The sequence below is a fragment of the Gracilinanus agilis genome, chromosome 1, assembly GCF_016433145.1.
Source record: "Gracilinanus agilis isolate LMUSP501 chromosome 1, AgileGrace, whole genome shotgun sequence".
NCBI lineage: Eukaryota > Metazoa > Chordata > Mammalia > Didelphimorphia > Didelphidae > Gracilinanus > Gracilinanus agilis.
Window position 1 is genome coordinate 61,112,968 of NC_058130.1, and position 25,118 is coordinate 61,138,085.

At 41.7% G+C, this 25,118-nt stretch overlaps 1 protein-coding gene across 1 annotated transcript in view; it reads left to right on the plus strand.

Moving 5' to 3' along the window:
- The first annotated feature begins 1,676 nt into the window (after positions 1-1,676).
- Positions 1,677-25,118, plus strand: part of SLC41A3 (solute carrier family 41 member 3) — a 66,112-nt gene continuing 42,670 nt past the window's right edge. The window contains exons 1-2 of the mRNA XM_044676142.1: positions 1,677-2,144; positions 12,727-13,016. Coding sequence (XP_044532077.1) covers positions 12,762-13,016 — 255 coding nt within the window. The 5' untranslated portion in view covers positions 1,677-2,144; positions 12,727-12,761. The remainder of the gene's footprint in view (positions 2,145-12,726; positions 13,017-25,118) is intronic.

Below are 25,118 nucleotides of genomic sequence, written 5' to 3' on the forward strand. Positions count from 1 at the left end.
CTTATAGGAACATTAGTTTAGAGCTGGATGGGGTCTACAGAGATCATCCAATCTTTTCTTTTTACTCTACAGAGATCATCCAATCTTTTCTTTTTACTCTACAGAGATCATCCAATCTTTTCTTTTTAGGGATGAGGAATTGGAAGCCCAGACAATTTAAATGACTTGCCAAAGGTCACACAGGTAGTAAGTGGTAGGGCCAGGATTTGAACTTCTGTTCTTTCGCTCCAAATTCATTGATCTTTCCATTGTACCTGGCTACATGTTGTTGGTTTTCACCCAGTATTAATTTTACTATCACTTCCTTAGAAGGAAACATATTCTAGAACTGTGTTGGCTAATCTGTGGCATGCATGCTAGAAGGGGCTGCTCCCTTCCCCTTTTCCAACATCCCTGAGGACATTTTTTCATATCACCTACTTCTCTGCCCAGCATCCCAGTGGGAGTGCTTCCACCCTCCCTTGTCTGGGGTACGGGGGCGGCTCACATTTGGAATGAGGGTGCCGTTTGGGCACTCAGTTTCTAAAAGGTTCACCATCACTGCCTTAGAATGTTATCACTGGCCAGGTGATGATGAGAGCAGTGAGTTAAAGGGGAAGCAGAGGAAGTAAACGTGGCCAGCTTTTACTAGGGGTTTGACTGAGAAAGGAAGGTGAGCTATAGAATGATAGATGGGGATGGTAGGTTCTTCATTTGAGCATTTCCTTTATCACTGAAATCATAGCCTGGCAGGAGATGGCTATTACTATCATATTTATCACTAATAAATTTACCCACCCCATTTTTTTTTTCTTACCTTCTGTCTTAGAATTGATACTAGGTATGGGTTCCAAGTCAGAAGACTGGGAAGGGCTCGACATTGTGGGTTAAGTGACTTGTTCAGGGTCACACAGCTAGGAAGTGTCTGAGGTCACCTTTGATCCCAGACCTGTTTTCAGGCCTGACTCTCTAACCACTGAGCAGCCTAGGGACCCTTATGTTGCCCATTTTAAGTCCCCTCGCTACCTTTCACTTCTTTAAGGGCAGAGGCACTCTAATTTATGCTTCATCTTTAGACTGTAAGCTGGTTGAAGGCAGGGACTCTTTTTTAAAATTTTGGTATCTCCCTCATTTAATGCAGTGTCTGGGCGCAGAGGAGCCATTTAATAAATATTAATCTCTTGCTCTCTTCCCAGGTTCCTAGGGTGTGCTTAGTAAATTGTTGTTCAATGAATGTGTGCAAGCAAGATGGCATGTTTCACTGGGGGTCTCTGCTCTGAGGAAGCGGGCGGTGACCCCGGTCAGGGTGGCCCCTGGCGGAAAGCTGGCCTCGGAAAGCAGAAGCTCTTAATCTGGGCTAGATAAAATCATTCTTTTTCACTAATTGTATTTGAATTGAGTTGGTTTCCTGGGCAGTTTTCGGGGCTGTACTTTATGCATTTTACACCTGGATTCCGAGAGGGGCCCCCAGGCTTTCCTGGCCCGCAAGCTGCCGCCCCCAGGGGCCATCGGGGCCCAGACAAGGTGCGGGGTCCGGGCTTGGGGGGAGCAGAGTCAAGGTTATGGCTGCCGGGCTGAAGAGGCGGGTGCCAGCGCCCCGCTCTCCCGCCCCAGGGCCTGAGGGGCGGGGCGACGTCTGTCAAAGACCTAGAAAAAAGCCTGGGGAGCCCCAGCCCTCCTCGGGAGCGGCGGGCGGGCGGGAGAACCCGGAGGCTGGCCCGGGGCTGGCTGCAAGGCGTGGCTTGGAGGCAGGCCTCCGTAGGCTGCTCCTCGCCGCCGGTCCTCCCGGAGGTTCCCCCGCTCCCCGTGGTTTGGGGCTGCTTTCTTCTCTTCCCCGACGACGCCCCCCGTTTCGACTCAGATCAGCCACTGGCCATCCAGCCCGCTGGACCTCCGGCTTCGCGGGGCCCAGCCTTCGCCCAGGAGGACGAGCCGGTGATGTGGGCGCGAGCTCCCGTGGCCCCACGCGCGATGGGGGCGGAGGCAGGGGTGGGGCCGCGGAGTCGGGCTCGAGTTTAGGGCGCTTTCCCAACCCCTTCCCGCATGCAGGCTGCAGGAGCTCCCCGTAACCACCCACACTCCGTGGACCTGCGGGAGCTGGAGCCGGGGAGCGGCGGGAAGGGTCCAGCGGCCTCCTCGAGCCCACCGTAGCGGAGGAAGTTTCGGTGAGTGTCCTCGAGAAGAACCGGGGCTCGGGGCTCCCACAGGGCACGGGCGCGAGGGAGCGGGGCATCCTTGGCCAGCCCGAGGGATGGAGGCGCCGGGAAGGGGAAGGAACGGGGAGAGAGTGCGGAGGTGCTCCGGGATAGATGAAGCGAGTTCAAATCCTCCCTCTGCCGCTTACTACCAGGAAGCCGATTTCCTCCATCAAATGAAGATTTTGTATCGAATGATGAATTAGAACCAGGCTCTGCTGGTCACACGGTGGGCAGGACCTCCTTATCTCCACGAGCCCGGGTTTCCTTCCTGTAAGGGGAGGAGGGTGATCCGAGGAGCCCGGGAGTGCCTGCTGGTTACACTTCTATTTTCTGATTCTTTTTCTCCCTAGTGCGATTCCTGCCACTTCCCCGAACAGACTCCCTTTCTCTGTGGCACCCTGGGGACCCCCGGCAGCCCCAGCCAGTGCCGGGCTTAAGGGATCGGTTAAAATGCTTTACGCTTAGGTGTTGGTGACTTAATGGGATATCTTGTAAAAGTCCTAGACTGGCCATCAGAAGGCCTGGGTTTGAAGTCTTTCTTCTGCCAGCCCCAAAGTGGGCTGAACCTTCCTGAACTCACCAGTACTACTGGGGTATTAAGAAAGCACTGGATAAAACATCAGAACACTTGTTCTTGTGACCCTAGATAAGTCATTTCTCCCCACAACTCATTTGGAATTCATGTAGGTTTGGATTTCCAAACTTCCTTCCTCTATTTCCGTTTCTCTTGTCTTCATTATTTCATTAGTATAAACCTATCATAATGGTTGCTTGCTAGCTTAATCCTTTTTTCTTTTTTTAATATTTCCCCCCAATTCCATGTAAAAATAATTTTAACATTTGTTTTCTAAAAATTTTAGTTCCAAATTCTCTCCCTCCATTCCCTCCCCTCTCTGAGAGCAATTTGATGCAATCATAGCAGAATCCTTTCCCAAGGGGCTTTGCGTGTCAAAGGGGAACCTCCAAGGTGGGAAATCAAGATGTTAGATCTAAAGCAGTGAATTCCTAATGATGTCACTTCAGCACAGATCCTAGTTCTAAGGCCCTGTGGAGGGCCTGGCTCCAGCCCACTTTAATAGAATTATTTCACCCAACTCTTTCCCTTTTGCTCCACAAATCGGACTTTGAGTCCCTCTTTGGCCTCTTCTTGCTTGCCTTAGGGAGGTCCCTTTGCCTGAAATTGAGGCTTCCTCCTATGGGTCTGCTCACTGAAATCCTTTTTCTTCAAGGCCTAGCTCAGATATGATGTTAGAGCATATCAATTTGTGAGAGATTGAGTCTACTGATTCTAGTTTTCCTATTTTTATAGAAGAGGAAACTGAGGCCTAGAGAGATTATAAGACTTGCTTATGATACTAAGACAGGATTTGGGATTTCAAGTCCATTTCCCTTTCCTATACACTCCCTTCCTTGCTTGCTTCTCTCCTTTCCTCATTGAAAGCAACCTTCCCCTTCTCATTTTTCTTAAACCATTTTGTCTAGACTTTTTCCTTTGATCTGTTCACATTCTGCCTTGCATAATATTTGTCTACTGTCCTAGTACCGTCCTCATTGTCATTCCCTCATTTCATTTCTGTCCCCGTTTGGAGTTTTCTTGGCAAAGATCCTAGAGTGGTTTGCCATTTCCTTCTTGAGCTCATTTAACAGATGAGGAAACTGAGGCAAATAAAGTTTGTAACTTGCTACGGCTTGCACAGCAGTGTCTGAGGTCAGATGTGAACTCAGGAAAATGAGTTTTCCTTGGTCCAGACTAAGCACTCTATCCAAAGTACCACCTAGCTACCCACCATCCTCATTAGATGGCATTTAATCACCTCCTATTTGTTTTGTATTTTTTCTGTCTATATTTATATACAAATAGCTAGCATTCATATATCGCTCTAAGGTTTAGAAAGTGCTTTTCCTCTCTGATCTCATTTGATTCTCACAACAGTCCTATGAAGTGAATCCATTATTATCCCAGTTTTATAGCTGAAGGAATTGAAACTGAAAGAAATTAAGGAATTTGTCCACAGGCACACAACTCTCTGTTATCTGAGGCAGGATTCAAACTCAGGTCTGCCAAGCTCCAAAGTCTGCTGCATCACCTAGCTGTCTCCTGTTAGGATGTAAGCTTCTTATTTCATTCTTTGCATTTCTATCCCTAGCACCTATTAGCCAGTACCTGCTGACACAGTAAATACTTAGAGACTGACTGGTGTGTTTTTCATCCTTATATCCCCAGCTCCAAGCAGTGTGCCTTCTTCGCCCATCTGTCATGGAAGCTTCAGTGTTTACTGACTTAAATATGAGTAATCAGACACATGCCGACTTTCACGATCAAGCCAGCTGTTCTATGTAGCCTAGGCCAGCATGGATGCCCGGGCTTGACCCCTCTGAAATAAAATTCTACTTAGAACTCTTTTTCCCCTCCAGCAATGTTTTATTATATCCCCCCTCCCATTACACCTAGAAACAGTTTTCAACATATTTTCTGACATTTTGAGATCCAAATTCTCTCCCACCCTCCCTTCTCCCTTCTCCAAGGTGGTGATCTCCTTAGAATTCTAATTCCTCATTAGCTTCATAAAAGCTGAGTGAGAGAAGTCACCTATTCTAACCCCAGACATTTTGTTGATGAAGCCCATTGGCTTACCCAACATTACCCACAAGGAGACTCAGAATCAACAGTCCAACCAAACCAGGCTCTTTTCCCATAACATGCTATGTGTCTTCCTGCTTCATTCTAAACTTGAGCTCCAACTATGTGTGAGGTGCCCAGGAAGACTAAGGATTCCCTGGGATTTATGAGTAGAGTATTGAACAGGAAGTCAAGGAAGCTGGGTTCCACCTCTGACTTTGGGGTGACTATTACCTCTTTGATTCTTCGTCTGTATGATAGATAGAATCCCCTGCCCAACCTCCCAGGGGTGTTAAAAGAATCAAATCAGGTGCTGGACATGAAAGGAAGTCTGTTGATTCTAGACAACCTCATTTGAGTTCTCTTCCCTCAGGAGTGGATATGATTCCTAGAACATTAGGAATGAGCTTCCCTGTAATAGGAAAGAATGCTAAAACTAGACTCAAATTCTGCCTTTGATACTTCTTACCTGTGTGACCTTACAAATTACAGCCTTTTAGGTGCTCTGTTTCCTCAGCTATAAAATGAGGGAGGACTATATAAGCTCTGAGATTCCTTCCAACTCGAGATCTAGGTTTTTCTTTATCCATCCCTCCCTGTTTCACCCTTTCTCTCCAGAAAATTAGAATCACTCACCCTGGGCAGCTATGTAGTATTACTTGGCGGCTTCTAACTGGACTAGATGGACAGCTAGATGGTGCAGTAGTTAAAGCATTAGGCCTAGAGTCAGTAAGACTCATTTTCCTGAGTTCAAATCCCAGCCTCAGACACTTACTAGTTGTGTGATCCCAAGCAAGTCACTTAACCCTGTTTGACTCAGCTCTTCGCCTGTAAAATGAGCTGGAGAAGGAGATAGAAAACCTCTCTTGTAGCTTTGCCAAATGAGGTCACCAAGAGACCAACAAGACTGAAAAGATTGAATAACAAACAACTAACTAGACTTGATTAGAGAATTGGAGGGTGGAGCAAAAACTCGTCCCAAAATCTTTTATAAAGGCTCAGAACTTTACCAGTTCTTTTTAATATTTTATTTTCCCAAATCCATATAATAACTATTTTACATTTTCCACACTTACAAGATCCAAATTGTCTCCCTCCTTTCACTCTCCCCTCAGAGAAATGGTAAACAATTTGATCTGCATTATACATGTCTTATTATGCAAGGCAAACTTCCATATTGGTGCTCATTGTAAGACAATACTCATATAAAACCAAAATCCCCAAATAAAAATAAATAAACTCAAGTGAAAAATCACATGCTTTGATCTACATTCTGACTCCAACAATTCTTTCTCTGGAAGTGGATAGCATTCTTTTTCATAAGTTCTTAAGAACTGTTCCAGATTATTGTATTGCTGAGAATAGTCAAGTCCTTCACAGTTAGACATCCCACGATATTGCTGTTACTGTATACATTGTTCTCCTGGTTCTGCTTACTTCACTCTGTATCAGTTCTTGGACATCTTTCCAGCTTTTTCTGAAATCATCCTGTGCATCATTTCTTATAGCACAATAGTATTCTGTTACCATCATGTACCACAATTTGTCCAGCCAATCCCCAATTGAGAGATATTCCTTTAGTTTCCAATTTTTTGACAACACAAAAAGTGAAGCTATAAATATTTTTGCACAATTGGTCCTTTTCCCTTTTTTCAGATCTCTTTGGAATACAGGCCTAGTAATATTAGATTATAATCTCCTTGAAGTCAGGGACTGTCTTTCTTTTTTTCTTTTTTTGCATCCTCAGCATTTAGCACTATGTGCCTGACACATAGTAGGCATTTAATTAATTTTTATGGACTATTGACCATGAGTTGTATTACCATGAGCAAATCATTTAACGTCTATTTTCATTTCCACATTTGTAAAATGAGAATAATAGTAATAGTATTCTACCTCATTGGATTGTTGTAAATATCAAGTGACATAATATTTGTAAAATGTTTAGTAAATCTCATAGCACTATTTAATATTATTATTAATAATAATAATAACACTTGGAGTCTGTGTCAGTCCCTGAACTCCCTCTTTTGCATTCTTGTCCCTCTCTCTCCCCATGAAGAAAAGACTAAGTAGAGATATTTTAGGCTAGTAGCTAGGGGAGAGGTTTCTTTGAGCATCAGGGTCTCTCTAGTCCCCTTGAAACCACACCAAGGAAGCTACACTCTATGCTACTTATGACTAAGGCTAGTTCTGCCTGATTCTTTTAGTCATTGACTTAGGAGCAAAGGATGCTTTGGCCAGATTCTCCCCTTTGGACTCTCAAGGTCAGTGTTGGGAGAATGAAGGAGGAGGGGCAGCTGTCTCTTTCTTACCCTACAGCATCCCAGGAAAAACAGGTTAGGTGGTGCTCATTCCACTGGTCCCTTCCATTGTTTCTGTCAACACCACATATTAAAGATTCAGGGCCACGAGGGCTGCATGCACAGATGTCATGGGATCCCCTTTATTAAGGAAATGTCTGGATGGGTTGTGGGACTCTGGCCTGATTTACAGTAGTCCAACAAAAGTAGCTTTGTCCCTTAATGATGTGGCATTCAGAGCACCTTGACTAATTTGGCAAAGTCTTAGAGTAAAATGGAGGACCCTCCCCTGGGAATGCAGGATTCCAGGCTTCATGGGATTCAGACCTAGAACAAACATTTTTGATCATCTTAGTCCAGTGGAGTTCACAGTAAAAATTATTTAATGCACCTTAAGAAGTAAATAATTGCAAAGAATAATATGAGTATTGTATTTAGGGGCCTTTGTAATACTTGTTTGTTTGTTTGTTTGTTTGAAAAGGTTCTTAGAACCAAAAAAAATTAGGAACCACTCATCTAGGCTAGGTGGTGTAGTAGATGAAAGTGCCACGCCTGATGCCAGGAAGACTCATTTTTCATGAATTCAAATCCCACCTCAGACATTTTCCTAATTATGTGATCTTGGGCAAGTTACCTAACCTTTTTTTTTTTTTTTTGCCTCAGTTTCATCATCTGTAAAAATAAGCTTGAGAAGAAAATGGCAAACTGCTGCAATATCTTTTCCAAGAAAACCCCAAATGAATCATAACAACAAAATCTAAACAACTCATTTTGCAGAAGGGAAAACTGAGGTCGGGGCCCCTGATTTCACACGTTACTGAGACCTTCTGTCTCAGAATCCTTACTTTGGGAGAAGAGTGAGAGATAAGGGCTAGGCAGTGAGGGATTAAGTGATTTGCCCAGGGTCTGAGGCCAGATTTAGTCAGATCTTTCTGAATTCCAGGCCTGGCATTCAATCCATTGCACTACCTAGCTGCCCTATTCTACCAACCTATTACATACCCTTGGGGCTACTTCTCTGGACTCCTTTTACTCTTTTCACCCCCATTCTCTCCCCTTCCATTCTAGCCTTCATATCACAATTAGGCTAATCTTATCTGAAGGTCTGACCTTTTCTTTCGTATTCAAATGCTTCTGTGGCTCCGTCTGTATCTTACTGGGAAAGCTCACATTCCCTCTAAGACCTTCCACTTTATCTTTCCAATCTTACCTGTATTAATCCTCTTAAAGCAGTCTTATTGTGGTGTTGTTTCAGGCATGTCCAACCCCATGTAGAGTTTTCTTGGCAAAGATACTGGAGTGGTTTTCCATTTCCTTCTTCAGCTCAATTTACAGATGAGGAAACTGAGGCAAATAGTTAAGTGACTTACCCAGATTCACACTGTTACTAAGTGTCCGAGGTCACCTTTGAACTCCGAAAGATGTGTCTTCCTGACTCCAGGCCTAACATTATCTATTGTGGCACCTAGCTGCCTAAGCTAGTTAATTGGAGAATCATAAATCCAAGAGGACTTAGAGGTCATCTAATCCAAATGCCTCCTTTCAGAAATGAGGCAACTCCTTCCTTCCTTCCTTTCTTTCCTTCCTTCCTTCCTTCCTTCCTTCCTTCCTTCCTTCCTTCCTTCCTTCCTTCCTTCCTTCCTTCCTTCCGTGCTTTGCCCAGGGTCAGACAGCTACTAAGTGTTGAGGCTGGATTTAAGCTTAGGTCTTCCTTACTCAAAGCCTGACACTCTATCCACTGTGCTACCTAGGGGCCCCTCTACGTGTGTTTATGGAGGCCCCACTGTACACAGAGCAGCGTACTTGGTACTTAACGGGGGATGCAAAGTTTGGATGAGAGAGTCTCTATCATGATGGAGCTTACAGTCTAGTGAGAAGTTAAGAGAGCTGTAATGTACAGTTAGTGCTTGAATAAAAGCTGACGAAGGACAAGGTAGCAGCTTCCCCTCTCTGGGCCTCCACGGTGTCTGTGAAATGAGCAAATTGGACTAAATGATCTCTAAGGTCCTTGTCGTTCTGATAGTTAATCTGCACCTAATTAATCTCCTCCACTAAAGTAAAACAAGGACAATAAGGTCAAATTCACTTTTTTTGAATCAGTTAGAATGCTGCAGGCATTCTTTGTATGTCACATCCTCAGCACCCAGCCCAGGGCCTGGTATATAGTAGAGTAGTTGCCTAATAAATGACTATTCATTGGTTTGGGTCCAAGCCATTCTTCCCGGAGTTGTTCTTCCTCTTTTCTCACCCCTTCCCCAGTCTGGCTCCAATCTCCCCTTCTGATTTGTCTTCATTCCCTCAGGGCAGTGAACCCCATGCAGGGGCAGGTGTCTCACTTTCTCCAGTATCCTTTGTTGCACCTTAGCTCAGACCGTTCCCTCTCTTGGAATGCCTTCCCTGTTCTTCTCCCTCATGCTGATCGAGGAAGGTACATTGAGGTCTGATCTCTCACACGAAATCTTATCTACCTACTGTACCTCACTGACCTCCCTCTTCTCTGAAGTCCCAAAGCTCTGCCTGGCTGACGTCTCTCACTGGGTGGCCTGGGCAGGCTGTGCTATAGGAATTCAGAGAGGGGAGAAGTCCTGCCAGGCTTGAGTGGGAAGGTAAGGTTTCTTGAAGGTAGCAGAACTTCTGAAGGAAGGGTTAGTTGAACAAGATGACAGAGTTAAGTCAGAGGCAACTTCATGGAATAAATAACCACAACTTACTATGGGATGGTATCAGAAGTGTAAAGAAGGTTTCTGCCTACTCTGAATCTTCTTTCCTTATTCACCAGTTCCTGGAATTCTGCTGTGAAAGCTTCACTCCTTTGGCTTAAGGCCTTGCTCCCCATTAAAATGCTTATCTCCCTGGGATCAATCAGTCAACAGGTATTTATTTAATACCTGTTATGTGCCAAGCACTGTAGGAGACAGGTCCCGACAGTGAATAACAATCCCTTTTTAAGGATTAAGGAATAACAGGAAAGGTTTCTTGTAGATGGTGGAATTTTAACAGTGTTGAAGGAAGCCACAGGGTAGTGAGGAGGAGGGGGAGAATTCCAAATATTGACTAGAGCCAATGAAAATTCATGGTGTGAGGACAGCTAGGTGTCTCAGTAGAGGGACAGCCAGACCTAGAGATGGAAGGTCCTGGGTTCAAATCTGGACTTAGACACTATCTAACTGTGTGACACTGGGCAAATCACTTACTCCAAGTTGCCTAACCCTTACCACTGTTCACCTTGGAATCAATACTCATATCAATTCTAAGACAAAAGGCAAGAAGGTAAGGCTGAGATTGTTATTAACTTTGTTTCCTCGACCACCACATTTAAGTTTTATTAAAGGAAGCAAACAAAGAGGAAATTGTTGAATGAGCCCCTATTCGTTCTAATATTTTTAAGTCTCAGGTTAGGAAGAAGACTGGCAGGGGTCCAGCTCTCACCAGGTTGGAAACATGAATGGGACCAGGGCCATGTTTTTCTCCCCGGTTTCATGCCATGCCTTGGGGCTCTGGAGGGAGGGACTCTTGTGGGGCAGAGGCTTTGGGTGAGTCAGTCAAACCTTGGGCATTCCTGGTGAAGTACAGGGTGGATTCCGGAATTTAGTTATGGAAGTAAGAGAGCCTGAGAGGACCTGGTGGGCACTGGTGACTTAGAGAGAGTAGTTCGAATTGTATGATGAAGGTATAAAGCCAGACAGGGAAGAGTTAAGAAGAGAATGGGAAGAAAGGAAAGGAAATGACTTACAGACAGCTTGTTTAACCTCAAAAGGGAGGAGAACTACAGAAGGCTCGCTGTCAAAAAGGGCAAGATCAAGTGGGGATGGGGGAGATATGGGCCTGTTTATAGGCAGGTGGCAAAACAGCCAGTCAATAGGTAGAGATGGAAAATAGATGAGAGAATGGGAATGAGAGAGGAGCAATCTCCTAGAGAAAGCAGAATGGAAAAGGATCCTTTGTATGAGTAGAGGGGCTTCCCATGGCAAGGAGAAGGGCCACTTTTTCATGTAAGACAGGTGAAGGGGGAGATGTGAAATGAGAAAGGGAGAAGAGAGAATTCTTAGTGAAAGCCACATTTTTTAAAGTCAACTATGAGATGTAGTTCTCCTCTAAGAGGGGAAGGGAGCCAGAGGAAGTTGAAGGAGTGATGGACAAGTTTAGAAAATCCACTAGCAGTTGGGGGAATCAGGAAAGACTTCCTGTAGAAGGTGATGTTTGAGCTACTTCTTGAAGGAGGTTCAGGGTCCAAAGAGGGCAGAGTTGAGGAGGGATTGAATCCCAGGTCTGTGGGATGGTCAGTGAGAGACCAAAGCCAATTTAACAAATTTTTGTTTTATTACTTACATTTAAAGCACTGAGATAGGGGCCCTTGGAGTGTATAGATCAGTCTGCCATATTCCTGGCTTTCATGTAATCTCCCAAATAAGCTTGTGGGGAGACACATAGAAATAACTAATGTAGGAGTGTAAAAAGGGCAAAGATGTAAAAGAAAAAAGTAAAAGGAAAGGAAGGGAAGAAAAGAGTATCAATTAAACAAAAACACAAAGAAGGCACAGACAGGATATTGTTGTTACTACCTTATTAAATGTATTCTATTTAAATAATATTACAGAAGCTCTGTTTCATATACAGTTCTTTTTGTCCTTTGTACATTGAAAGATTTGGGTTTTGATGATTAAGTTCATTTAAAAAACCAAACAAACAAGAAAAAAATACATTTGAGAAGTTAAGATCACTTTGGCTTTGGAAAGAGACTTGGCCATAGTTTCATGAGCTCAACTTAGAAAGGAAGAATATTATTAAAGGGAGATAGGTGAGAGCTGGGGGGGAGTCCATTGGAGATGGAAGAAGGCAGAGAAAAGAGGAAGCATGGAGAATAATCCATTTTTTGTGGATAAAGTTTGAGAAGTGGAATATGGAAAAGGAAGCTGTGATCTTATGATTCTACTGAATGTATGTATGTGACTTCAGGGACTTTCTAAAATTCTTTTCCCTAGCCCTGTTAGAAATCATAGTTCTAGATTGAGGTTGTTATGGAATCCTGGTAAAATGATACTTTGGGAGACTTGTTTAGTCATTTTAGTCATGCCTGACTCTGCTTCACCCCATTTGGGCTTTTCTTGACAAAGATACTGGAGTGCTTTACCATTTCTTTCTCCAGTTTGTTTTACAGATGAGGAAACTGAGGCAAAGAGGGTTAAGTGACTTGCCCAAGGACACATAGCTGGATTTAATTCATGAAGATGAATCTTCCTTATTTCAAGCCCAGTGCGCTATCCACTGTTTCCCCTAACTGCCCTTGGGAGACTTTAAAAAGCATAAAACACTTTGCTAATAATATCAGGCATTATTATCCAAGAGACTTCATCTCATCAGTGTAGAATTAAAGGAGCCTGAGGGTTTCTGTACTGGAGAACCCATGGGGTACTGAAGAAAACACTGGAGTTGGAATCAGAAGACTTGGGTTCAAATTGTGGCTCTGTCACTTACCTCTGTGACCCTGAACAAATTACTGCCTCTTTGGGCCTCCTTTTCTTCCTCTTGACCCTATGTATACCTTCCTCCTACCTCTGAAATGAAGCTTCTGTTTTGTGATAACTTCTAAGAAACTCTTTTCTTATCTTATTTCCCATAATCCCAGAGGAAATGAATGAAGTGACCTCAAAGTGACCCAAGATGAGAGGAGAGGAGGCAAGGCAGAGAAGGAAAGAAGGGCAGCTGGGGAGTGAGGAGCAGCTTCTGTCCAGAGGGGAGAGCCCAGGGCATCTCCCAGCTCAAGATGTGCCATGGACCTCCCAGAAGAGATATCCATTCGAGAACGAAAAGCCTCTGGAAGAGACAACTTTGACCATCTTCCTCCAGGTGCTCATTCCATTTGTGCTTGCAGGTGTGGGAATGACCTTGGCTGGAATAGTTTTGAATTTTGTTAAGGTAAGAGAAAAAATGGGTAAGTAGTCCCTTTGAGGCCATAATAAGGCCTCATGGAATGGTTTGACAGGTTATGCAGGAGAAGGCCTTCTAGCTCAAATAGCAACTGAATCATCTGTTCCTAAGCCATTCTAGTTCAATTTGGGGATTTAAAATACCCTGTGCTATTGTGAAGGGAAAATAGTATATGTAAAATACTTTTCAATTAGTGGAGATATTATTGAATGCCTATTATGTGAGGTGGCTCAACTGGATAGAGTCCTGGGCCTAGAGTTGAGAGGGCCTGGGTTCAAATCTGGTCTCAGACACTTCCTACCTATGTGATCCTGGGCAAGTCACTTAATCCCAGTTGCCTAACCCTTACTGCTCTTCTGCCTTGGAATCAATACTTACATCAATTCTAAGACAAAAGGCAAGAATTTTTAAAGTGCTTACCATGTGCCAGGGGACTGTGCTGGGCAAAAATTTACAGACTTTAAAGTGCTATATAAATACTATTATTATTATTATTATTATTATTATTATTATTATTATATCACTGAAACTCTTAGTGAATTTTTTCTGGGGGATTTATTGACAACCAGCTGTCTTATGAAAACAGGAGACAAAAGAACCATTTAGAAAGGGCAGGAGGAATGAAAAGGATCACCAGTTGGGGGAATGGATAAGTGCTATAGGCAAATTCAACAATTTAATTGGCCCCATGAGGCATAGCTTGTATTTATGGGTATGCCTAATGAGAAAAGGTATTATTTCATTTTTGTCTTTGTATCTCCACTGGCTAAGTCGGTCTTTTTTTTTTTTTTTCCAATTTGTCAGAGACACGTAGGAAGGAATGAGGGAATGGACATTGGTATGTGGTAGGTCTTTTCTACCTCTGATGCTTCCGTGTCATTTACTCACCTGGAGCCTGGAGTGCCTAATAACACTTCCTTCCTGAAGGGCTATGGAGTTGAGAGGTTAATGACTCCTTCCCTTTCATTTATAGGTTACTTCCCACTTCCCAAAGGGCTGTCACATGCGTGGCCTCCATGGACCTGAGGTGTGAGTGGAGGGGTGGGATGTAGAGAGCTGTGTTTTTTGAAGAGGTCAGACTGGAGGCCAGCCCCTCAAGTAAACACCAAAGCCTCCTCTCCTGGTATCTGGTTCCTTCCTGCCTCCTCTGATAGGTCCCACTGCGACTGGGCATTCCATTCCGCACAGTCTTTGGAATGAACAGGTGACACCAAACAATAGAACTGGTCAGGGTGTCCTTTGACAGCTCTGAGCTTCCAGCTCTTGGGCACAGCTGATACCAAGATGGAGGGCACACTAGCTTAGACGAGTGTTAGGTGTTAGGAGCTGAGGAAGCAGCCTGCTACCCCAGTTTGGGAGAAGTCTGTGAGATTTATCACCAGCACAAATGATTCTGAGGCCAGGAGAGATAACCACATACTCCTAAACAGAAAATCACTGGGCATCTGATCTCAGGCCTTCACAAACCAATCAGAAGATGAATAGTAGGACATAAAGGACATTCTTTATCTTCTTGGGATCTTGTAGCCTGTTCCGATTCCTTGGCATGAAAGCCCAGTGAGGAAGACTTAGAGCTGGTCTGAACTGGCTCTTAGATGAAAGTTCTCCTCAACCTTTCCCACCAACAGAAGAGGCCACCCACTGAAGCAGTCACCGCCCACCTCCTAGGTCCTTCTCATGACCTTCCCTTTCCTGGGGAAAAGAGAGTGAGACAAAAGTCAGAGTCCAGAGTGGACTTGCCTTGCTAGGCTCTTGTCCTAAAGAGTTTGGGAGAGAATTAAGGCTTGGTCTGGGAGCAGGACAGCAGCCTCTTCTACTGGCTCCAGGATTTTAGGTTTCCTGTCACAGAACGCCTCCTGCCCAAGCAGAACAGCTCCGTGGTACCACTACTGTAAGGCACCAGTGGTGAGTCTGTGAGTGCGGGCACCAAGTCACACAGAACTGGGCCCTTTCTCCCTCTCTCTGTCCCTCTCTTTCTTTGCTTTTGGACTTCATACCTCCCCATTCGGGGGTATTCAAAACAGCTCTCTGCTGCCGTGCGGTGCCCGTGAACAGAGACTCAACAGAGAACTCACCCCTTTTCCCGAACTGGCTTCTTGGGAGAATCCACCAGGTGTCCTTATTTGGAAACAGAGAAGAACGAACGCTTTGGGAGAGGGAGGAAGAGACTTGTCAGTTCTGACCTCCAGGAAGGTGGCCTTGCCTCGTATCCTGATTCTCCTCCTGCTTCCTCCCATGGGCATGGGGTGAGGGGCCCAACCATGGTCGTCACCCAGATAAATATGGAATTCCGCTTCCGAGGAATGAAGCTGAGGGGCTTCTCCTGTGAGGTGATCAAGTCCCCTAATGGATTCATCTCTGAGACCTTTGGCTCCATCTTGCTCCAGGTCCTGTTTCCATTTCTTCTTTCTGGCATAGGCATGGTGACTGCAGGCCTGGTGGCAAATGAAGTCCAAGTATGTATGTATAGCAATTTCTGGAATGTAACTTTGATGAATTCTTCCCTGGTGGTCTAGGTCACTAAGGCTGACCTGGCAATATCTATCACACAGGAGCCAAGTGGCACCCCCCCACACACACACACCAGTCACGCTGGGGCCAGTGTCCTAAGCTCTTTTCCTAGACTCAGCCCGTTGCAGTGGCATTGGTAAGCAAGCTCCCTGCACTTTTGGTGTGAACAGAAGCTTTCCCTCTTCCTTGTCCTAAATCCCCAGGGCTTTGTTACTAGTACCCCTTTGGGAATAGATGATGGACTGGTTGGACTACATGTAGACCATGTAAATGGAGAGGGCCAGAGTAGGAAAAGAAACATGATTACACCTGGGGTGAAGGTCATCATCACAGCCAACCACAAGCCCTTATCTCTTCAGCCAGTTTAATAGGAATACCAAGTAGAAGTAGCCCTCAGACTTCTTTCCTGGCATTCTTCTTATGGATTTTTTCCCCTTTCTTTGTATTTTTAGTACAATGTCTGGCACAGAGAAAGTACCTAATAAATGTTGCTTATTATTAGCAAGACTTCTCAGCAATGCAATAGACAGAGTGCTAGAAAAAGAGACGGGAAAGCCCTAAGAAGTCAATTAACCTGATCCTTGGTCTCTCCCTCTATAAAATTGGGCTAGCAAAAGCCTATCTCGCAGGATTATCTTAGAGAACAAATTAAAATGTTATATTTAAAGTGTATTACAAATGTTAACTATTGATATTATTGTCAACTGAGAGAAGGAAGAAGATATATTATATCAAAAAGGCAGAGTAGCAAAGCAGAAAGAGTATCAGATTTGGGGTCAAGATGGCCTGGATCCAAATCCCACACCAGATACTGGGCAGCCCTGAACAAATCACTTAATTTTTTTTTGCCATGAGCCCTGGTTTCTTCTCTAAAATTGGGGTGAGAATAGTACCTGCCTCACTAAATTGTTGTGAGGCACCATCTCCAAAGCTCTTTGCAAACCTTAGAATGTGCTAGGAAGGAAGGAAGGAAGGAAGGAAGGAAGGAAGGAAGGAAGGAAGGAAGAAGGGAGGGAGGGAGAAAGGAAAGGAAAGGAAAGGAAAGGAAAGGAAAGGAAAGGAAAGGAAAGGAGAAAGGAAGGGAGAAAAAGGAAAGAAGGAAAGGAGAAAGGAAGGAAAGGAGGGAGAAAAGGAAGAAGGAAAGAAGAAGGGAGTGGGGAGAAAGAAAGAACTGTGTATTGGAAGGCTGTGGTACCGTAACCAACTTTTTTCCCAGTTTTGCAAGCTCTTGATGTAGCCCACAGTCCATATCAGGAAGGACAAGAAGTAGACACAACTATTTTGCCTAAACTCAGCTGCCTCTTCACTTTATTATAGAATGTCAGAAATGACTGAAAGGATAGTAGAGATCATTCTGTCCAACCCTCTCATTTCACAGACAAACTAAACCCAGAGGCAAGTTAATTTCTCCCAAGTCACATAAGCAAGTTAGTAACAAAACCTGGTCTAGAGCCCACGTTTCCTTACTCTTAAGCCAGCAGAGTTTTTCCTCTCCCAACTATACCTCGATGCCTCTATTTTCAGTGCTGTGATTTTAATTTTCCATTCTGATGTGTTATCTAAACCCAAATCAATTATTATTTATTAAGTGCCCACTGTGTATCACACATTGTTAAGTGCTGCAGATACAAAGACAAAAATGAGACCTCCCATCCTCAAAGAGATTATTTTCTTCTGGGAGTGGGAAATAATATGAAAATAGAAGATAAATTTTTTTTCAAACCCTTACCTTCTGTCTTAGAATCAATACTATGTATTGGTTCCAAGGCAGGAAAGTAGTAAGGGTGGGGCAATAGAAGGATAAATGACTTATCCAAGATCATACAGCTAGGAAGTATCTGAGGCCACATTTGAACCCAAGACCTCCTGTCTCTAAGCCTGGCTCTCAATCCACTGAGCCACCCAGCTGCCTCCCAGAAAATAAATTTTAAAAAATCATCAGTGAATATGTATTACATGAATTCACTAGTAGTATGGCTTATATTATACTATTTGCTGCCTTGGGGAAGTGGGGAAAAGGGAGGGAGGGAGAAAATCTGAACCCTAAAATGCAGAAAACAACTGTTGAAAATTGTTTTTACATGTAACTGAAAAAAATATCAGTGTTTGGATTTCTGTATAAGGAAATTCCTCTACCAGTATAGATAGACCTACACTTTTCCCTGAATTTACAATTGTAAAGACTCTCCTGGAGCATAAGAAGGTTAAGTGTCTTCCCTAGGGTCCTATAGTCAGTATGTGGCAAAGGCAGGATTTGAACCCAAATCTTCCTGACTAGGTCTAATTCTCTATTCACTATGCTGTGCTGTCTCTTAAATACAAAGTTAAGTAAAGTTCTAATAACTGTGATAAATCTGGTAAGACTTCTTGTAGGAAGTGACCTTTCAGCTGAATCTTAGAGGGAGCTAGGGATTCTGAGCTACAGAGGTAAGGAGGGAGAGTCTTCCAAACATAGGAGAAAGTCTATGCAAAAAACTCAAGAGACAGAGAAGGAACCCCTTGTTCACAGAACAGTAAATAGGCCAGTTTGGTCAGAATATAAATTAAGTTATTAAGTCAGCCCCTGGAGCCAGACCAGAGGAATTGCTGTTTGGTACATGGACAAAAAACCCAAATGGGGGCATGAAGAGTTAGCCATGAGTGAAACAACTTGACTGAACAAAGCCCTGCCTGGCTTGAGTTCATATCCACCTTCAGATACTATATGACCCTGGGCAAGTCACTGAACCTTTTTGCCTCAGTTTCCTCACCTGTAAAATGACCTGAAGAAAGAAAGGGCAAATCACTTCAGTATTTTTGCCAAGAAAACCTCAAATGGGATCACCAAGAGTCAGATCTGACCAATTGACAGAACAACAGCAAACATGGACTATGAGCCTACAGAATTGGTGACATATTCTCATTGTCAGGCCTGGCTTCTTCTTCTGACCTCAGGCCATGCACAAACCAACCCTAATTGACACAAACCAGAGAAGAGCCAACCCACAGCAATATGGGGGTTAAGCTCAGGATCTCAGCTGGTAGCTCCCTCCATGTGCCTTTCCCTCAAGTGCAGAACCTAGAATGTAGGCCTAGAGATCCACCAGTATTCTATGCCATGGAACCACTGGGATCTTGCCTATAAGAACTGCTGCAAGCCTGGACCGAGCATCTCCTGGGTCAGGGGTCACTGACTGAATTTGTCTCTCCTACTTGTAGGAAATCTGCCCTGCTCTTAGCTCCCATGTAAGAAGACAGGTACCCCGAGTTTTGTTTCCTCCAGTGGAGATGGGCTTCCCTAAGCAATCCTCATCCTCTTCCATCCCCCTTGGGACCCCTTTGCCATGTGTCCCTTCCTCTCTTTGGACCTCTCTTTGGTTTCTCTTTCTGCAAAGTTGGTGGGGTGATGTTTAGACTTGCTTAGATTTCTTAGAGCCCTTCAGTCCTAAAGGTCTGTGATTTGCTTGATGATGGCCTAGGACAGTGTTGGTGAAGATGTGGCATGTGTGCAGAGCTAGCACTCAGGAAGTTGCTCCATTCTCCCTCTTCCCAGCGCCCGAGGACATTTTTTGCATGCCCCACTCCTCTGTCCAGCTGCCCAAAGCAAGCTTCTCCCTCAACTCTCCAGTAATCCGAGGGTTCACAGACAGCTTGAATTTGCCCTCTGGACACTCAGACTTGGAAAAGGTTCTCCAAGGAGGACTAGGATAATTAGAGTTCCTATTTCTATGCTGCTTTAAGGTCAACGGAACTCCTTTGAGCTATTTTCTCCTTTGATCCTCACTGCTCTTTGGAAGTTATAGCAGGTATTACTCCCAGAGGTATCTATATAATTGCGTACAAATGTATGTATATAGTATATTGTTACCAATGAGGAAACTGAGGATGAAGGACATTAAGTGACTTACTCAGGGTCACCTAACTGGAGGTGAGATTTGAACTCAGTCAGATGCACCTGACTTAAATTCTGACACTTTGCTAGGCAGTTTCTCAATGTTGGAGCTCAATATGGGAGTAGAGAGAGAGTTTATCTGTGGCCACAGAATCAATCAATTATCAAGCTTTTATTAACTGCCTACTGTGTACCAGGTACTAAGGATATAAAAAAACCAGTCCCTGCCCTCAAGGAGCATAAAGTCTATCAGAGAGCTTTTATATATACATATACATATATGTATATATAAAAGTGAAAAAAATTGCTTAGATCAATACAGAAAGAAAAAAATCAATAAATTGAGCAAAGAACTAAAAAACAAAACAAAACAACCAGAAAAAGAAAAAATTAAAATTCTCTAATTAAATATCAAATTGAAAATCCTGAAAATCAGAGGAAAGATAAATACAATTAAAAGTAAGAAAAATATTGAACTAATAAACAAGATGAGGAGCTGGTTTATGCGAAAGAAAAAGCAACAAAATAGATAAAACATTGGTTAATCGATTAAAAAAGAAGAAAACTAAATTACTTGATCAAAAAGGAAAAGAGTAAATTCACTGCAAATGAGGAAATTAAAGCAAGTATTAATCATTTTGCCAATTTATATGCCAATAAATCTAATAATCTAAGTTAAATGGATAAATATTTTTAAAATATATATAAATTGTCCAGATTTGAAAAAATAGAAAATAGAATAAATAATCCTATCTTGGAAAAACCTGAACAAGCATCAATAAGCTCACTAAAAAAGAATCATCAGGACCAGAAAGATTCAAAAATGAATTCTACCACATATTAAAAGAACAATTAATTCCAATATTATACAAATTATTTGGAAAATTAGACACAGAAGGATCTCTACCAAATGTCTTTTATGATACAAATATGGTTCTGATACCTAAACCAGGATGAGTGAAAACTCCTCTGATAAATATAAATCATTTTCACTAATGAACATTGGTGCAAAAACCTTAAATAAAACAAAAGATTATAGGAATTTATCACAAAGATCAAACACTGTGATGCAGAGCTGGTTCAACATTAGGAAAATTATCAATATAACTGAATAAATGTTCAGAGGCAGCTGGATAGTTCAATGGATAGAGTACTAGACTTGGAGTTAGGAAGACTTGAGATCATTTCCAGCATCAGACACTTCCCAGCTGTGTGACCCTGGGCAAGTCACTTGACCCCCCATTGCCTACCCTTACCACTCTTCTGCCTTGGAGTCAATATATTGACTGCAAGATGGAAGGTTTTAAAAAAAAAGATCAAGAGTAAAGGAAAGACACTCATTATCACCACTTTTTTTTTTTAAACCCTTAACTTCGGTGTATTGTCTCATAGGTGGAAGAGTGATAAGGGTGGGCAATGGGGGTCAAGTGACTTGCCCAGGGTCACACAGCTGGGAAGTGGCTGAGGCCAGGTTTGAACCTAGGACCTCCTGTCTCTAGATGAAGCTAATTAAGGGAACATAGAACAGTTTACCTCTCAGATCTATGGATAAGGAAAAATTTTATGATCAAACAAGAGGCCAAGAGCATTATGAGATATAAAATAGAAAATTTTGATCCCATTAAATTTAAAAAAAAAGTGTATAAACAAAATCAATGTAGCCAAGATTAGAAGGAAAGCAGAAAACTGGGAGTTGGGGGGGTGCAGGGTTTACAGCAAGTTTCTTTGATAAAAGCTTCATTTCTCAAATAGAGAACTGAGTCAAATGTATAAGAATACAAATCATTCTCTAATTGATGAATGGTCAATGAATATGAACAGGAAGTTTTCAGAGAAAGAAATAAAAGCTATCATAATCACATGAAAAAATGCTTGAAATCACTATCAATTAGAAAAATGTGAATTTTTTAAAATTAAAATATTTTTTATTATAAAAATTATTTTAATAACTTTGAGGTACTACCTCAATAAAATAAAAATTATTTTAATAACTTTGAGGTACTACCTCATAGCTGTAAGATTGGCTAATATGACTAAAAAGGAAAATGACAAACACTGGAGGGGAATGTGAGAAAATCAAACATGATTACACTGTTGGTAGAGTTGTAAACTAATCATTCAATATGGAACTATGCCCAAAAAGGCTTTAAAAGTGTGCATACTCTTTGACTTGGCAATAGCATTGCTACGTCTCTATTCCACAGAACTTTTTTCAAAAAGGAAAAGGATCTATAGGTACAAAAATATTTATAGTAAGTCCTGTGTTGAGAAAGAATTGGAAATTGGGGGATGGCTGAATAAGTTGTGGTATATGACTGAAATGGAACACTATTGTGCTATAAAAAATGGAGGAGCAGGATGCTTTCAGAAAATCCTGGAAAGACTTCTATGAATTGATACAAATTGAATTGAGCAGAACCAGGAGAATATTGTGCACAGCAAAAGCAATATTATATGATGATCAACTATAAATGACTTAGCTACTCTTGGAAATACAATGGTCCTCTCAGAAATTCAATGATCCAAGACAATCTCAAAGGACGTATGGTGAAAAATCCTAAAGAACTGAAGGAATATGAATGTAGATTGAAATATTATTTTAATCATTTTTATTTTTTTTGTTTTTGATTTGTATATTTTTTAGAACAGGCTAATATGGAAATATGTTTTGCATGACTGCACATGTATAACAAATCAAATTATTTAGCTTCTCAAGATATGTGGGAAGGGAGGGAGAGAAGGAGAAAATTTGGAACTTTAAATTTATTTATTTGTTTGTTTTTAAAACTCTTAACTTCTGCTTTAGAATCAATACTAAGTATTGCTTCCAAGGCAGAATAATAGTAAGAGCTAGGCAATGGGGGTTAAGTGACTTGCTTATGATCACACAAAGTTTCTGATTAAGTAAAAAAAAATTAAATGAATGTTAAAACTTTTACATGTATTAAAAAAGTTTTATTAAAACAAAACCAATGAAACCAAGTCTAGAAGAGAAATAAATTGGGAAACAATTTTTATAGCAATGTCTCTGACAAAAGCTTCATTTCTCAAATATATAGAGAATCGAGTCAAATTTATAAGAATACAAAGCATTACTCAACTGAAACTATAATCCTATGAAATGTAATTTAAAACAGATGAGATATAAATTAAAACAAATGAGATATCACCTCATGCCTATTATATTAGTTAACATGAGAAAAAAGGAAAGTGATAAATGTTGAAGGGGATGTGGGAAAATTGGGACACTAATATACTATTGGTGGAACTATGAAGTGATTCAACCACTCTGGAGAACAGTATGGAACCGGGTAAGGCCTATAAAACTATGCATATCCTTTGACCCACAAGTATCACTGCTGGGTCTATATTCCAAAGAGATCAGAGATGGGGGGGAAGGATCTAATTGTACAAAAATATTTTTAGCAGTTCTTTTTGTAGTGGCAAAGAATTGGAAAATGAGGGGATGCTCATCACTTGGGATATGGCTGAACAAGTTGTGGTATATGGTTGTAATGGAATACTACAGCATGTAAAAAATGATAAATAGGATGAGATCAGAAAAACTTGAAAAGACTTATATGAACTGATGCAAAGTGAAGTGAGCAGAACCAGTAATACTGTACAATGATCAACTGTGAAGGGCTAAACCATTACCAGCAAAACAAATTTCCAAAATAATCTCAAAGGATTCATGATAAAAATGCTAACCAGAACCAAAGATAGAATTGTCGGAGTCTAAATGCAGATCAAAGCATGTCATTCTTCACTTTATTTGGCGTGAAGAAAATTGTGAGGAATTTGTCCTGACAAGATGGTGGACTCCTTTCATAAGCCCATATAATGGACAGGAAAGAAAGGAAAAGAAAAGAAAAGAAATTGAGTTAACTTTCATGTTCCTAACTTAAGCTCCTTTTCCCCACACCATGATCAGGACATGAGGAGGAACAGGTTTGTCCTGTAAGAGGCTAACAGATGAAGTTTCTTTACTTTGGTTAAAACTCATGTGAATGATTGGGGTTGTAAATTTGAGTCTGATCAGTTGACTCTCCTGACTAGATTATAACTCTCTAGTAATAGCCAAAGGTCACCCAGGCGAGCCTGCATGCTTCCACTCCTTGTACTTGCTTGCTGGCTGTAACACTGGCTTGGGAATACCCAGTCTCATGAGGAAAAAATAAAATAGCCTTTGCCACGTTAATGCCAAGTTCAAGATTCTTTCAGTAGGTGGTCATTCCTCTCAAAAATGGAAGTATGTATTGTATGAAAGCACTGTTATAACCTATATCAGACTATTTTATCACCTCTTGGAATGGAAGGGGAAGGAGGGAGGGAGAGAATCTGAATCGCAAAATATCAGAAAACAACTATCAGAAATTGTTTCCTCATATCATTGGAAAAAATTTTAAGTTCAAAGGAAAAAAATTTTCACATAAATTGGAAAAAATAAAATATTGATTAAATGAATAAATCAGAAGAAAAACTTCTGAACATATGAAATAATAGTTATATTTAAGGCAGCAAAACTTTCAAAGTGAATAAGGAGACATAATTTTTATATCAAATGTTCATGTTGTAAGAGTTCATTAACTCCATGAATCTGGAATTCATAATAATTTTGAAATAGCCTAGGCTGAAGTTTAAATTTGTATCATCTAGGAACAAAGAGTTTGTTGAGCAAATTAATAGCATAAACAAGATTGCTGAGGGAAGAATTAGCCTACTTGAGAGGAGTGTTTTCAGGCATCTTAGCTGTACTCATCTTAATATAAATAACTATACCTTAAACATGATCTTAATCTATTAATTAATGTTTATCCAACAGGCTCTCTCTTTGGCAATACTTAGTTATTACTAGTATTCACTGTTAAGGTGTGCAGGAATGCAATGACTGAATTTCTTTCAAAACATTCTATAATTTAAATTATGTGATAATTCTAAATGTTTTTAAAGAGAGAATTTGGGGGAGAGAGAGAGAGAAAGAGAGAGAGAAAGGGAGAGAAAGAGAGGAGAGACATAGGAGAGATAAAGCCAGACAGACACAGGGACAGAAAAAATGCCCCAAGGGAATCAGTGAATAAATTCCTCCCTCATCCATGAAAATGTGGTAACTAATAAATAAGTCTCTGAGTAAGCCAATCTGCCCACCTTATCTCTTGTTTTGTATTCCCTTCTAAACAGCAATTAATGTAGCTATGATTGGCACCCTTAATTCCCATAGCAAATACTTGTTAATTGTTAGTCTTTTTGTCTTCTTTTTTTCTCCAACTTATAACCATTTTCTAGGATTTGCAGCNGGAAGGAAGGAAGGAAGGAAGGATGGAAGGAAAGAAGGAAGGAAGGATGGAAGGAAAGAAGGAAGGAAGGAAAAAAACACCTTAAAGATCATGAAACACAAGTTTAAAAACCCTTGATTTAGAAAAAGTACCCTGGAATTTTAGAGCTAGAATCAGTCAATTTGCAAGTGTGTATTAAGCACCTATTGTGTACTATGCCTCTTGCTAAGTGCTGGGGATACAGAGAGAAAAAGGAAGATAGAGAGACCTTGTCCTCAATGACTTAGATTTCTAACAAGAAATTAAAAGGTCATCCACTTCAACCCTTTCATTTTATCATTTTTTAAAACTCTTACCTTCTGCCTTAGAATCAATACTATGTATGGGTTCCAAGGCTAAGTAAGGGCTAGGCAATGGGGGTTAAGTGACTTG